The following is a 15,205-nucleotide window of genomic DNA, read 5'->3' as shown; positions in this document are numbered from 1 at the left end:
AAGGATTTAATGGGGAATATTTTTAAGAAACCCTAAATTGTCAGGTCTTATGAGAAAGATACCAAATAACCTGATGTTAAACTGACTTGGATTCCTCAAATTCTCTACCATTATAAAAAGAGACTTAGAACATGTGTTTTATATACAGACAAAGGATATAAAACATTTTTCACTCTATCTACATTCAAGGAGTGGCAAACAGCACACATGAAACCTGGCTAGCATTTATCCTTTTCCAGGAAAAAAAAGTGACTTTTAATGTGGCCTAGAGTGGACCTTTCATTTCCCCCCCTATTATTTTCACAACTAAAATCTCTCACAAGCTTGTTCACAGGTGTGAGGCTTTTTCCCTTTTACAGCACTTCTATATGTGAACATGTAGAATCATAACTGAGGAAATGTTACTAAAAGAAAGATCCGTATAAAACAGACCTGTGTTTTAGTGGTTTATTTTTCTTATGAAAATGAAAAGGCATGTTCACCTTGACAATTTTTAAAAGTAAGCACATCTCTATCCCTTAATGAATTAGTAAATTTCTGTCCAGTTAATTAATATAATAAATTAATATTCCTGGAAAAATTTAACAGAGGTGATGAACTCCCCAGAGGTGGAAAGTAAGAAGAAAACCACTAGAAATGAAGATTTCAGTTCTCCTAACAATTGTATCCTGGGGAGGAAAGCTATGGCAAATCTAGACAGCGTACGAAAAAGCAGAGACATCACCCTGCCAATAAAAGTGCGTATAGTCAAGGCTGTGGTTTTCCCAGTTGCAATGTATGGCTGTGAAGGTTGGACCATAAGAAAGGCTGAGCGCCAAAGAATTGAGGCCTTTGAACTCTGGTGCTGGAGAAGACTCCTGCGAGTCCCTTGGACTGCAAGGCGAACAAAGTCCTAGAGGAGATCAACCCTGACTGCTCTTTAGAAGGCCAGATCCTGAAGATGAAACTGAAATACTTTGGCCACCTAATGAGAAGGAAGGATTCACTGGAGAAGAGCCTAATGCTGGGAAAGATTAAGGGCAAAAGGAGAAAGAGACGACAGAGAACGAGGTGGCTGGATGGAGTCACTGAAGCAGTAGGCATGAGTTTAAATGGACTCCAGAGGATGGTAGAGGACAGGAAGGCCTGGAGGAACCTTGTCCATGGGGTCGCGATGGGTCGGACACTACTTCGCAACTAACAACAACGAACAATTGTAATGAAACATTTTCTATTGATAATTATGGGTTGGGTTTTTTTGTAACTAATTGTAGTCATAGTCGTGAGTTTTGTGGACATGTAAATGTGTTAATAAATCAGTAAATCCCAGGGCTATCCGTGATTGAGAAGTGGGGGAACCCTCCCCCAAAAGTATCCCATTGCAGAAGGCATGTCTGTTTATATCAGATGCCAGAAATAGGAATACTCTGAATATTTTGAACTCCAATAGCCATCCACCCCATTCATCATATCCAGTAGTAAAAGCTTAAGGGAATTGTCCTCGGAAACGCCCTAAGGCCCCACAGTGTTATTGTGTTACTTTCAAGGTATTTCTTGCATGTGATTACTGTAATTGGAATGTAGTTTGCAACATTGCAACACAATGAACAATAACGTTGTGTTGTAGTCGCTACCCTTCCTCTTCCTTTCCTGCAACTGACTACACTACAGACTCGGATCTAGGCGGACAGCGAGGGGGGTCCACTCAAGTTTCCACACACGCTCCACTCAGCCCTGCTGCGTGTGCCGGAATCTCTCTGAGGCTGTCAGTCACAGCTCCTCTCCTGGCCAAGCGGAAACAGGAGTGAAGGTTCATTCTCTCCGTAATTGCAAGCCAGGCAAGCGCAGCGGTGCGTGAATTGGGTTTTCATCTCCTCTCAATCTTTAACGGGCCATTAACTCGTCCAAACCGGGCAGCCCTACGATCGTTTTTTTAAAAATGGCGGTTTTGGTAAGTCGCCTAGTTCCTGCAAAGAAGCCCTACAAGGACAGGCGGGGAAGATTCCCTTCGTCCCCATTGGGCTAAGAAGTACATTGGATGGGCGGAAACTTCCAGTGGGAGGTGAGAGCAAAGCCTACGGTAATTGAGCCGACTGGGGTGAAACGGATGTGGAAGCTAAGCGACGCCCGCGACGGTCAAGTTACCTTCCCTGGGCGGCCTGGCGATGGTGAGCGGAGGCATGTGGCTCCATTGGTGCCTGGCCGCCAGGAGCGCTTCCCGGTTGGCGCGCCACAGGTGCAGCTTTTTGCTTATCGGAAATGCCCTCTTTCCCCAATGCCTTTTCTTGCAAGCCAACATCCTCTTCCACTTTGGCCATTGGAAAATCGAGTTTTGCTTTTTCCTTCCCGTTTGCGAAGGGAGGATCCCAGCTCTCCCTTTCGGTTAACCCCAGTTTTGTTCCTCGCCTGGTTTTGTTGCCGGGCTGATCTCCGTGGATTAAAGGAGATTGACGCCTGCCCGTTTCGAAAGGTCAAGCGTTGAATTCCGTGAGAGCAATTCTTAGGAAAGTGAATCCCGCACTCCAAAAACATTAGCGGGGTCTACCGTTTGAATGAACGGCAGCATTGAATGAACTGACACTTTTCGCCATTTGAAATATTCGGCATTTTCTATTTTGATCCAGCCTCTCCTCATTCACAGCCCTACCCTGAGATATATTTTTTTAGTGGTATTAATGCTCTTCCTTCCTTTGTATCTGCTGCCTGGCTGGCACTTTTACCAAAACTATGGCTTCCCACTACACTAGAACTCAATAGCCATTTTGTAATTCTTATGTCCCCACCTAATCTTAGCGTATTCAAGTTCATGGGAGCTTCTGGGCTTCCAGCATTTCCTCAGCCTGGCTTCTTTCACTCTAGCTCAGGTTCTGTCTTCAAGCTTTTGTACTTTTTCTATATTTTTCCAATGTAATTGTTTCTTTCTGCCTTGGCCCTCTCTACTTGCATCTCTCCTGGATTCCATTGCTTCCTTATTTCTTTTTCAATGCAACATTTCTCTTCTTTCTCTTGAATAACTTAATCATTTGCTACAGGATCAGCAGAAGAGTGCAAGTTGTGCAAATTTTGGTATCTGGATGCCCCAGTTATAACGTATTCAATTCCTCTTAAGAACTTTGTCAGTAACAACTGAATGGGGTTGGCACACATACAAATACTGAATACACTAGGTCAATGCAGCTTGCCCAGACTGCAGTGGGTGTCTTCTTAGTTCTCCCCCTTTTCTTCATTATTTAGTACACTAGAAGGCTGCCAGCTGCTGATCTAGCCCATCCCTTGGCAGCCTACTCAAATTTGGGTTCGTTGTTCTTCTGCAGATATCTGGTTTATCTGGTTTGTGAAAGTCAATGTAAAGAAAACTGCCAAATAAAAACCAGTTCTTGCAATTTCTTAATGGGCAGGCTGGATGCACAAAATGGAACCTAACAGGCACATTCATGATAAAAAAAACTATGTTAGCCTGAGACAAATTATTCTATGGGTTTTTTGGATGAGATACTTATTTTTCATTTACACAATTCCGCTTTCAATTGCTTGATCAATGAGTTGCAGTATGGTTCTCTATTAATTTCTGATGGGATGGCTATTTTGTTCTTGTAAGTCGGACCTGGCCTTATTTTCCCTTGAACTTCCACCTGGCAAAGTCATATTTTTTATTTATTTATTTATTTATTTATTTATTGTTTATATTTATATACCGCCCTATCTCCCAAAGGACTCAGGGCGGTTTACAGGCATTTAAAAGCAAATAAATACAATCTAAAAACAATTAAAAAACTTATTCAAAAGCCTAATAATTAAAAATATAAAAAATAAAACCCAAGTTAAAACCCATAAATTAAAATCTAGCTCAGTCCTGCGCAATTAAATAAGTATGTTTTAAGCTCGCGGCGGAAGGTCCGAAGGTCCGGAAGCTGACGAAGTCCTGGGGGCAGTTCATTCCAGAGGGTGGGAGCCCCCACAGAGAAGGCCCTTCCCCTGGGCGTCGCCAGACGACATTGCCTCGCTGACGGCACCCTGAGGAGTCCCTCTCTATGAGAGCGCACGGGTCGGTGAGAGGTATTCGGTAGCAGTAGGCGGTCCCGTAGATAACCCGGCCCTATGCCATGGAGCGCTTTAAAGGTGGTCACCAAAACCTTGAAGCGCACCCGGAAGGCCACAGGTAGCCAGTGCAGTCTCGCAGGATGGGTGTTATCACGGAGCCACGAGGGCTCCCTCTATCACCCGCGCAGCCGCATTCTGGACTAACTGCAGCCTCCGGATGCCCTTCAAGGGAGCCCCATGTAGAGAGCATTGCAGTAATCCAGGCGGGCGTCACGAGTGCGTGGTGACTGTGCACAGGGCATCCCGGTCCAGAAAGGGGTGCAACTGGCGCACCAGGCGAACCTGGTAGAACGCTCTCCTGGAGACGGCCGTCAAATGATCTTCCAAAGACAGCCGTTCGTCCAGGAGGGCCCTTAAGTTGCCCACCCCCTCCCTCGGGGCCAATGACTCGCCACCGATGGTCAGCCGCGGTTAGCTGACTGTACCGGGATGCCGGCATCCACAGCCACTCTGTCTTGGAGGATTGAGCTTGAGCCTGTTTCTCCCCATCCAGACCCGTCGGCCTCCAGACACCGGGACAGCACTTGATAACCGTTGGGGTGGTCCGGCGTGGAAAGGTACAGCTGGGTGTCATCCGCATACAGCTGGTACCTCACGCCGAAACCACTGATGATCTCACCCAGCGGCTTCATGTAGATGTTAAACAGAAGGGGCGAGAGGATCGACCCCTGCGGCACCCCACAAGTGAGGCGCCTCGGGGCCGACCTCTGCCCCCCTGTCAACACCGACTGCGGCCGGTCGGAGAGATAGGGGGGGGACCACCGATAAACGGTGCCTCCCCCTCCCAATCCCTCCCACCGGCGCAGCAGGGTACCATGGTCGATGGTATCGAAAGCCGCTGAGAGGTCTAATAGGACCAGGGCAGAGGAACAGCCCCTATCCCTGGCCCTCCAGAGATCATCCACCAACGCGACCAAAGCCGTCTCAGTGCTGTAACCGGGTCGGAAGCCGGACTGGAACGGGTCCAGATAGACAGTTTCCTCCAGGTGCAGAAACTGATATGCCACCATACTCTCTACAACCTTCGCCGCGAGCGGGTTGGAGACCGGACGATAATTACCTAAAACAGCCGGGTCCAGGAAGGCTTCTTGAGGAGGGCCTCACCACCGCCTCTTTCAAGGCGGCCGGGAAGACACCCTCCACCAAAGAAGCGATCGTAATCGCCTGGAGCCAGCCTCGTGTCACCTCCTGGTGGCCAGCACCAGCCAGGAGGGCACGGGTCCAATAAACACGTGGTGGCATTCAGTCTACCCAACAACCTGTCCATGTCCTCGGGAGCCACAGGGTCAAACTCATCCCAGACAATGTCACCAAGACCACCCTCGGACGCCTCACCTGAGTCACGCAATTTTGGTCCAACCCGTCCGAAGCTGAACGATTTTATCGTATAGATAACCGTTAAACTCCTCAGCACGTCCCTGCAGCGGGTCATCCCGCTCCCCTGGTGAAGAAGGGAACGAGTCACCCGGAACAGGCGGCTGGGCGGTTATCTGCCGACGCAATGAGGGAGGAGGCGTAGCAACGCCTCGCTTCCCTCAATGCCACTAGGTAAGTCCTAGTATAGGACTTCACTAGTGTCCGATCAGCCTCTGAACAGCTAGACCTCCAGGAACTCTCTAGGCGTCTTCTCCGGCGCTTCATCCCCCTCAGCTCCTCGGAGAACCAAGGAGCCGGTTGGGACCTGCGCCGGGTCAGAGGCCGCAAAGGCACGACACGATCTAAGGCCCCCGCCGCGGCCCGTTCCCAGGCCGCAACAAGTTCCTCAGACGTGCCGTGAGCCAGACCCTCAGGGAATGGCCCAAGCTCCGTCCGGAACCTCTCTGGGTCCATCAGGCGCCTGGGACGGAACCAACGCATCGGCTCCGTCTCCCTGCGGTGTTGGGTGGCGGTCAGAAAGTCTAGGCGAAGGAGAGAGTGATCTGACCATGACAAAGGTTCGATGACTATTTCCTTTAAGTCCAGATCTCTCAACCACTGACCAGAGACAAAAATCAAATCGAGTGTACCACCCCCAGTGTGGGTAGGGCCATCAACTACTTGAGTCAGGTCCAAGGCCGTCATGGAAGCCGTGAACTCCCGAGCTGCTGTCGATGACGAGCCGGAAGATGGCAAGTTAAAGTCCCCCATGACTAAAAGTCTGGGGGTTTCAACTGCCACCCCAGCAAGCACCTCCAGGAGCTCGGGCAGGGCAGCTGTCACGTAGCAAGGAGCCAGGTACGCGACCAGCAAGCCCATCTGACATCTATGGCCCCACTTCACAAGGAGGGATTCACACCCGACAATTTGAGGTACAGTGGTCTCCCTCGGCTCCAGACTCTCTCTAATCACAACCGCCACCCCCCCACCCCTACCCTGGGCTCTCGGCTGATGAAATGCACGGAAACCTGGTGGGCACATCTGTACCAGGGGCACGCCCCCTTCTGCGCCCAACCAGGTCTCCGTAATGCTTATAAAGTCCGCGGCACCCCCCTGAATAAGGTCGTAAATTAGGGGGGCCTTATTGGCCACGGACCGTGCATTACACAACATCAGCCGAAGGCCCAGGCTCTGAGGGTCTTGACTATCCGGGGAACGGGAGAAGTCTGGGGGCTCGGGGCGCGCGATGCTAGAAGATATGTGATATATCTGGAAGGGAATGCTGCCATCAATTGTGTTCTCTTTGCCTGAATGTTTGTGTGGACAGTTCAGACTTCTATGCCTTTGGGGAAACTGGAGGATTTTGTGTTATGTTTATGTGTGTGGTGTTACATAATGCCTTAAAACTAATTAAATGTGATCTCAGGCTGTGCACGGGAGCCAAATTCAGCCACATTACTAAATGGATATACCTATTAAAAAGACATTCAAAAATGGAGAAACAAATTCAGAAATGATACATTGCTTTTAAAATTAGATGAAACATTTATTATTTAGCACTTAACCAGCTTTGAAATCTTAAAAATGATTTACAGAACTAGCTTACTGCAAGACCTTTGGGATATATACCAAAGTCTGGATTTTTTGCCAGCTTCTTAAAGATAAAAATAATTCATTTTCTGCAATCTTGTTTTATGGAGGTTGGGAGACTTCCAGACTGAGAAATTTGAATTCCCATTAAGAGATTTTTATAATCTGATTATTTATCTTTCAAGAAATCTAAAACAGAAAGTCTTTGTGTACTTCACAGATGAACAAAGTTACAATTTTTTTACAGGCTGCAAGCTATTTTATTAAATAAAAGCATTGTTCTGGGATGATGATATCATTTGAAGTAGGTGAGTTTTAAACAATAAAATTGGAAACAAAATGAATTCACAAAATAAAGAAGATAGTGATGGTTGCTGCTACTATTACCATACTTAGGAAACCTAAGGGAGATTGAGAGAGGAAAGTTTTAGCTGCAATAAATTATCACTTAGCAAATTCCAAATTGGTATAAATACTTACTCATTCTATATTGCATGGAATGAATACGTATTCTAAGTATTCTGAGTCAAAGGCACCCAGGAGAGGCTGAGCTAGAACACCACTGCGATATGTCTGTCTGATCACCGTATGCATTCTACTGCATTGTTATCTTTGTGCACATTCAGGGAAGACAAAGGGCACCTCCTCTTGAAGGCGTTAGACATGTCCATATGCTTTTGTTTCATATTAGGAAGGCTGTAAATGAATGAGAAAGTATTCATTGAAAAGAAACTGTGATGAGCAGTGACCTGTAAAATCAGTTTTACGTGGAAGGATTGAAATTGCTAGATACATATAGTCTGGAGAACCTGGAGACTGAGCAATGGGAGGGTTTGTGTAAGGCTTTTAAGACTACCTCGACAAGTCCCTATAGTTTTCTTGGCAAGGTGTTTCAGAAGTACAGGTAGTCCTTGATTTATAACCACAATTGAGCCCAAAATTTCTGTTGTTAAGTGAGACATTTGTTAAGTGAGTTTTGCCCCATTTTACAACATTTTTTGCCACAGTTAAGTGAATCATTGCAGTTGTTAGTAACCTGATTATTAAGTGAATCTGGTTTCCCCACTGACTTTGCTTATCAGAAGGTCACAAGGAGTGATCAGATGACCCAGGGACACGGCAACTGTCATAAATATGAACCAGTTGCCAACCCTAACCCTAACTGTGAAAAATGGGCATAACTCACTTTTTTCAGTGCTGTTATAACTTTGAACGGTCACTAAATGAACTGCTGTAAGTTGAGGACTACCTGTATTTACCATTGCCTTCTTCCTAGGGATGTCAGATAATGACTGGTCTACAGTCACCCTGCTGGCTCTCTGTCTAAGGCAAGACTAGAACTTGTCGTTTGTAGTTTAGTGCCTTAACCATTGGCGATAAACAAAACTGGTGATAATAGTTTGCATATAACTGTCCTGCAGACCAATGGCCCCAACCTTTTGGGCACCAGTGGCAAGTTCCGTGGATAAAGGAGGGGGCATGGGGACCAGTTCTATGTAGACTGGAGGGTGCATGGTTTCGTGTGCTAACTGCATCCCACGGATGTGGCTTTGTTTGTGTGGCCCGGTTTCTGGCATGCTGCAGACCAAGGGCTGGGAACCCCTGTTGTAGACTGCAGCCTTATATGATTTCATTGGGAAGATGCAAAGAGGACCTCAAATCACATTTAGGTGAATACAACATTAATGTTTCTGAGATCAAACCTTTATTGCACAAGTTTGCAATTACAACAAATGGATCACATGATCATTTGCATTTGCAAATATCAAGATTAATGAAAAGAAATCTTATTTAAAAAAGGAAGTTAAAAAAACCCGAGTAAGCTGAGTGCTCTGAGAATCATGCCTCTCTTTTTTTTTACAGGAAGAATATCTTTGGCCCTAAATCATGGAACCCCATTTCTCTAGGCAGCATTGTCTTCCTGCAGTCCCAGAGGACCTATCGAGCAGTACTGTGCACTGAACTGAAAAAGCCATTGGTTGTCAGGGATGTCCCATCTGCTTTGCTTCAGTCGCATGAGGTAAGCAAGTAACAATACTAGGGTTGAAAGTTCTCCTACGTGATCAGTTAAGATGGTTTTGTTTGTAGGATTTAGATTACCATGAATGTTTGTTTAAAACCGATTGGGCAGCGTGTGGTCTTTGGCCTTTTTAATGGAGGCCATTGGAAACATTCCATTCAGATCTATGGTGAGGCTTCTCTTTCTTTCTCTGATCAGACTTTTGAGAGGAATCCAAACTGGACTCTTTGAATACAGTTCAAAGGTGTGGGATATAATTGGACTACACCTATTTCCCATTTAAGATTAACTTGCTACAGATGTTGAATGAATACAGCTATACCGGGGTGAAATCTACTTACTTTCCTTACTGATTCAGAAATGCACGTGCAGAAGGTAAAAAACACATTACTTCCACTTAGTAACAGTTGCCAGTCCCAACTGCCATTATTAACCAAGGACTATCTGATAGTGCATTGTTAGTTGGGAATTAAAGAGCCAGTTATTCTGAAGCATCTTAAGATGTTCTTGCTAGGTTGCTTGTAGATAATTCACAATGCACCTGGAAAGAGCATTTGTAGGGTCATGAACCAACACTTAAAACAGACCAAGAAAATAATGTGCTTTTATTCCCTGTTGTTAATGAAAACCAGTGACTCTGATGGAAGAGAACATTTGTAATTCAAGATTGAAGTCTTAAGTCCTTGGTACTCTCTGACAACTTAAACAAACAAGTAATAGTAAACAACAGCTTAATTAAGGAACCACCAAGACCACTCCCAGCAACATTGACGTGGCAAGCCACTAGTATATAAAATGAGAGTAAATCCCACTCCTTTCTAGCACTGATAATATTACCTAGTTGGGTAATGAAACATCTGCAAGAAAAGAACCAAACTCATAGAATATCAAGGATCCCATACCGATGACTCTGACATCTCTGTGTAAATACTGTAAATGTTGCTTGCTTTAGCATTACTTGACAAGCAGAAGCCATATCATATATACGCTATATCTACTTGCTACGTATAGCAGAAAAGTGATCCTGTAACTGGAAAGCATGAAATATAGGTTGAGGGAGAGAGAGAGAGAGAGAGAGAGAGAGAGAGAGAGAAAGAACCTTATTTTCGTAAAGACAAAATAAATTGGCCTGACTTTGTGAACCATAACTGCTACCACATATTTCCCCACAAATCTGGGAAAACATTTTAAAGCTTTGAAAGACCAGATATTAGTTTTTCCTTGGTATTTGAAATAACTAGGGAGCATGTATGTTATTTGAAACAAAGACGAACCATCCTCTCCTCTTCTTATTATCTTCCAAAAAATGAATTTCTGGCAGATTTACTCACTGCATCTGAAGGTGTGGAACATGATCTGTGAAGGCTTTAACTATCGAGTTATGGTTAGTCTTTAAGGTGCTGATTAACACAACTAGTCCTTGGGGAAATGAATACGTTTATAAATTATATTTCCTATTTATTTTATTTGCTTGCTAAATTGATCATAGGTTGGACTTTTAAGGCAAAGATTCTTCGTCAATCATGTTTTGAGATATTAAGCTAGGAGTTTTCAAAATGCAGTGATGCATATGGGAAAAGAGGCTGTGGCTATTATAAGAGAATGCAAATGAGGATTTTTCACAGAGAGCTGACATTTTTCAGACTTGTGGATTTCTTGTTGATTAGGTCATGGAAGCTGTATAATGTTTGCAATGCAGTAATCAAAACTGATATGCTTTGAAAAGACAGTGTCAGCTACTACTCAGACAGCTCGTAAAGAGACCATAAAAAGGCTGACAGCTTGATTGATAGACGATAAAAAAATTAATGTCCTACTGAAAAGCAGAAACAAAAAAAATGGTGGTAGTTGAATCCCTATTACATTTTATTGGGTTAACATAAAACAGCAACAAAATTCCCTAGGGCAGTAGTTTCCCTCAAATTTAGAAGCTTGTTCAGATCTTGGTATATATTTTTTCACTTCTAGAAGCTTTGAACCTGTCTATAGTATTATGCTTAATCCTAATGGGGTGTATTGTTTTGTCCAAATCTTGCAAATGGCTGGCAAAGCATGCTGACCCATAGCACTTCTTTTTTAGGAATCCAGGAACACAGGCCTATTTTTATGAATAATGTAAGGTATATTTGTAACCTGAGAAGAAACTGGGGTTATCATAGCTTCCTTACCAGTTTAGTAAAAACTATTTCTTCTAGCCAGAATTGATAGGATAGGTATTTATTCACCAGATTACTTTATGCAACCTCTAGTTAATTCTCTAGAGAACCAGTTTGGAGTAGTGGTTAGAAACCAGGAGACCATGACTTCTAGTCCATCTTAGGCACAAAGCCAGCTGGATGACTGTAGATCAGTCAGCTTTCTCAGCTCCAGGAAAGAGGCAATGGCAATCTACTTCCGAAAAATCTTTCCAAGAAAACCATGGACACTTGTCTGGTCAGTTTCCTGGAGTCAACACTGACACAAAGAAACACATTCAAAAAAACCAATTCTCCCTCATTTTCTGGCAATCAATATATAGACCTTGTGGAAAGGAAGCAGGATCATATGAGGAATCCCTCTTTTTCCCTTTAGTCTCTTATTCTTTCCTTGCACAAAACAGCAGCCAGGAATATTATGAGATTTCCTTAGATTAATCTTATATGAATGTATAGAAAATAATTCTTTCATTTGTTGCATTTCCTAAATTAATCAGATTACTTCATTCTAAAGAGGAAGAAAACATGGTACTTAAATGTTCAACCTGTCTCCTCCCCCACCCCTTTCTTAGACACACAAAGAGTTTTCTGGTTGTGTGAGGAATTGTGGATTGTCTTGTTTTGTAGGTCAGAATTCATGTCCGTTGCTGTGGAGTCAATTTTGCTGACATACTGGCCTGCCAGGGTCTTTACCAACATCAGTATCCTCTCCCATTCATCCCAGGTGAGTTTTCATGGTGTTTATGTTGTGAGAAGGAACCCTAACATACGAACAAAATTTGCATCCTTTACTAGATCAGCCTTCTCCAACAGATGTATTGGAATAAATTTATTCAGTGATAGAAAATGCAGTTTAAGCTCCTGACAGTGTCATATTGGAGAAAGCTGATATTAATTCCCTTTCTATTCCTAGAATTCTTAATGAGAACCCTGCTTTGTAAGAAGCCTATGCAAATTTCAGACATACATCTTTTTATCTAAGATGTAACTACAATACATATAGATGAAAAATTAGACTCAAAATAGAACCGTTCAACTCTACCCACAATGGAGGAATGGTTGGTGAAGATATGGAGCTTGCAGAGATGGCTAAATTAACTTTGTTGATCATAGAAAAGACAATATCTATATTTATGGTTGATTGGGAAGCCCTTTTAGATTTGTTGCATGAAATGGAAAAAAATGCATTTATGATTTATTTTGGTGATTAGGGAGAAAAATGGATGATAGAAAAAAATGAGCTTTTTATATAATCAGAGAGTAAGAGAGAAATTTGTAATCATATTTGCTGTAGAGGAAATCAGAAACGTCTTTTTTTCTATTTTTTATTTCTTCCTGCACTTAAGGTTTTCTTCTTGTTTTTCCTATCTTTGTTCTTTCTATTTTGCATTAGTTGGTGTTTGATTTTCACTTTCTTGAAAACTTAATAAAATTCATTTTAAAAAAGATAAATAAATATAAAAACAGGATTTTTAAAAAATAATAGTATTATTATTTTGTTCCATTTTTAAAAAAAATAATAGTATTAATATTCTGTTCCATTTTTTAAAAAAATCTTTATTGTACTCATGGTGACATCTTCTGGCCAATGCTCTGCAATGATTATACATCAGTTGTTTTAGTATGGGACACACACACACACACACACAAAATGTGTATATACATACATACATACATACATACATACATACATACATACGTGTGTGTGTACTGTATATATTCTGTATGTACGGTATATAGAAAGGGGGGAATAATGTAGAATCCATTGGTGGTCAAGAAAAATGGCATAAAAGTGTTCAAATTTTCAAATTCTCCAGAGCCCTTCAGATGAGATAAAGTAAAAAGTACAGTAGGAGATGGGAGGAAATATGAAAAATATCTCCAAATTAGGTTAGATAGACCTCTGAAGTCCTCATTTGGAGCCTCAAAATGGAATTTCCAAACTAAATGCATCAGTCACCAGAAGATGATGGGGTAGCTGTCTCAGCAGATAGCAACACTTGGCCAGCCTTGTTTTAGCTCAAAAACTCAACGAAGTAGGACCTGACTGGTGTTTGAATGGGAAATAACCAGGAACTTCCAGGATCCCAGGTTAGATAAGAAAAATGAAAAACATCTCAGTAAGAAGCAGTGATAAAATTTTCTTACTGCCACAAAGATAATGATACGTCAGTAAGCCACTCAGGATCATTGGAGCTGCAAGATAGGTGGCAAATAAATTTGATAGATAAATAAATAAGAGTCACCAAGATTTTGACCAGAGAAAGCTGATACTCAGAGTATATTTAATATTACAAGGCAAAGAAAATTACTGATCTTGCTGCCCCTGCATCTCCTGAAAACAGTGAAGGCCATCTATAATTCAGATCTGTTCCTTTGGCTTAAATATGTTGCTAGACACAAAAGAAATTTATTTGCCTTGTTACCAAGTCTGTGTTTTTACTCTGTATGTAAAGTGGTTGCTACTAGTGGGGAAGTAACTGATGATAGATGTGACAACTAGTGTGGAACTAACTGATGATTCATGCAATAAATCTGTATTATTATAGAGATGATGTTCTGTTTTAGGAATGGAATTCTCGGGAGATGTGGTGGAGACTGGGAAAGCTGTCACCAACATCAAAGAGGTAAAGAAGATTATTTGGAATAAGCTTTAAAAGATGATCTTGTTATGCAAAGTTGGAACACTCCTGCCCTAGGAAAAAAGAATATGGAAATTCCTTCAGTAGTTGCTCACTAGACTACTGTAGTTGTAATCTGTGAACTAGGACAGCAAGAGAACGAGAAGAGAGTATGTATAAATGCACATGTCTTCTTAAGAAAAATGCACAAATTGTAAAACAGATTTACCGAGTATTTTCACTCTGAAAATAATTAGGAAGAATATTGTTCATATATCCCAAATGGATTTGAACTAATTTATTCATAATAGTACAGATTTTTAATGCTCTTTATTGTGTTAATTTTTCAGCAACAATCGTTTCCCAAATGCCATTGATCCAATGAAAGATGAAAGTCAATCTTCCCATGGTTTTTTTGTAGCAAACCTAGCAACGAATTTTAGAAACTGAAGTACTGTCATACTGCTTCAATGTATATGTCTTAAGAAAAATGAACACGAAACCACTATTATTTATTGTATTTTTGGACATTTTTTCTGACTTCCTAATAGGCTTTGAGCAAAAATAGTTTTCTGAATTTGTTGCCAGTTATACAATAGTAGCAATATATACCATTTTGCTTGCACTTTCATTAACTAATTCTAGAAAGATAATATAATGCAATTTTAGTCAAATACAGTGTCACTTGTGGATTATCCTCATGTTCAGTTCTTTGATGATGAACTGAAATAAATTTAAAAAGGATTCTTTACCACAGAGAGTTGCAGTGAAGCTCATCAAATTCTAATCTCACACTTTCAGTGTTTTGAAATATTCAAGAGACTCTGTCATTAGAGTTTTATGTAATATTGATGAGATTCCCTTAATTTGAAATTAAGTAAAATTCCTTATTCTTCAGATATTCCACATTGTAACTGTAATAAAAGCTTACAAATCTTGGTTAACTTTATCCATTTGGAGCCAACTGGGAAATTGTGACTAATCTTTCTACAAAATGTTTTCAACAATAACAAGATTTTTAACTATCAACCTTGCCCGGAGCTTCTGGAGCATGGTGGTTTCCTTGCCTGGTAGGTACCAAGATCTGTATCTAACAGATCATTAGACAGATGGTATAGCATTCAGAATTGTTGATAACTTGATTTGTTCTAATGTACAATTTTGTAAACATTGATTGATTAGTTAATTCATTCATTCATTCATTCATATGTCCAATCGAAGAACTTAGTGAAATGCTGATTAAAACGTTGATGTTTCAAATATTCCCTACTTGTTTAGATATGTTTTCAGTCCTTGGCAAAAGGGGGGAAAGTGTCAACTTTTCTCATCCTTATGGTTCTCTG

At 41.9% G+C, this 15,205-nt stretch overlaps 1 protein-coding gene across 5 annotated transcripts in view; it reads left to right on the top strand.

Moving 5' to 3' along the window:
- Nucleotides 1-2,058: 2,058 nt before the first annotated feature.
- LOC131195536 (quinone oxidoreductase-like protein 2) overlaps nt 2,059-15,205 on the top strand; it is a 32,849-nt gene continuing 19,702 nt past the window's right edge. For 4 of the 5 annotated variants that reach the window (XM_058177521.1, XM_058177520.1, XM_058177522.1 and 1 more), the window contains exons 1-4: nt 2,059-2,215; nt 8,890-9,046; nt 11,869-11,965; nt 13,810-13,868. In XM_058177521.1, the coding sequence (XP_058033504.1) occupies nt 2,145-2,215; nt 8,890-9,046; nt 11,869-11,965; nt 13,810-13,868 (384 nt within the window). In that variant the 5' untranslated portion in view covers nt 2,059-2,144. The remainder of the gene's footprint in view (nt 2,216-8,889; nt 9,047-11,868; nt 11,966-13,809; nt 13,869-15,205) is intronic. The other variant, XM_058177519.1, reaches the window with a different exon arrangement.

The sequence above is a fragment of the Ahaetulla prasina genome, chromosome 3 (assembly GCF_028640845.1).
Source record: "Ahaetulla prasina isolate Xishuangbanna chromosome 3, ASM2864084v1, whole genome shotgun sequence".
Lineage (NCBI taxonomy): Eukaryota > Metazoa > Chordata > Lepidosauria > Squamata > Colubridae > Ahaetulla > Ahaetulla prasina.
The sequence above is the reverse complement of the archived record's forward strand: the minus strand, read 5'-3'. Positions and strand labels throughout refer to the sequence as shown.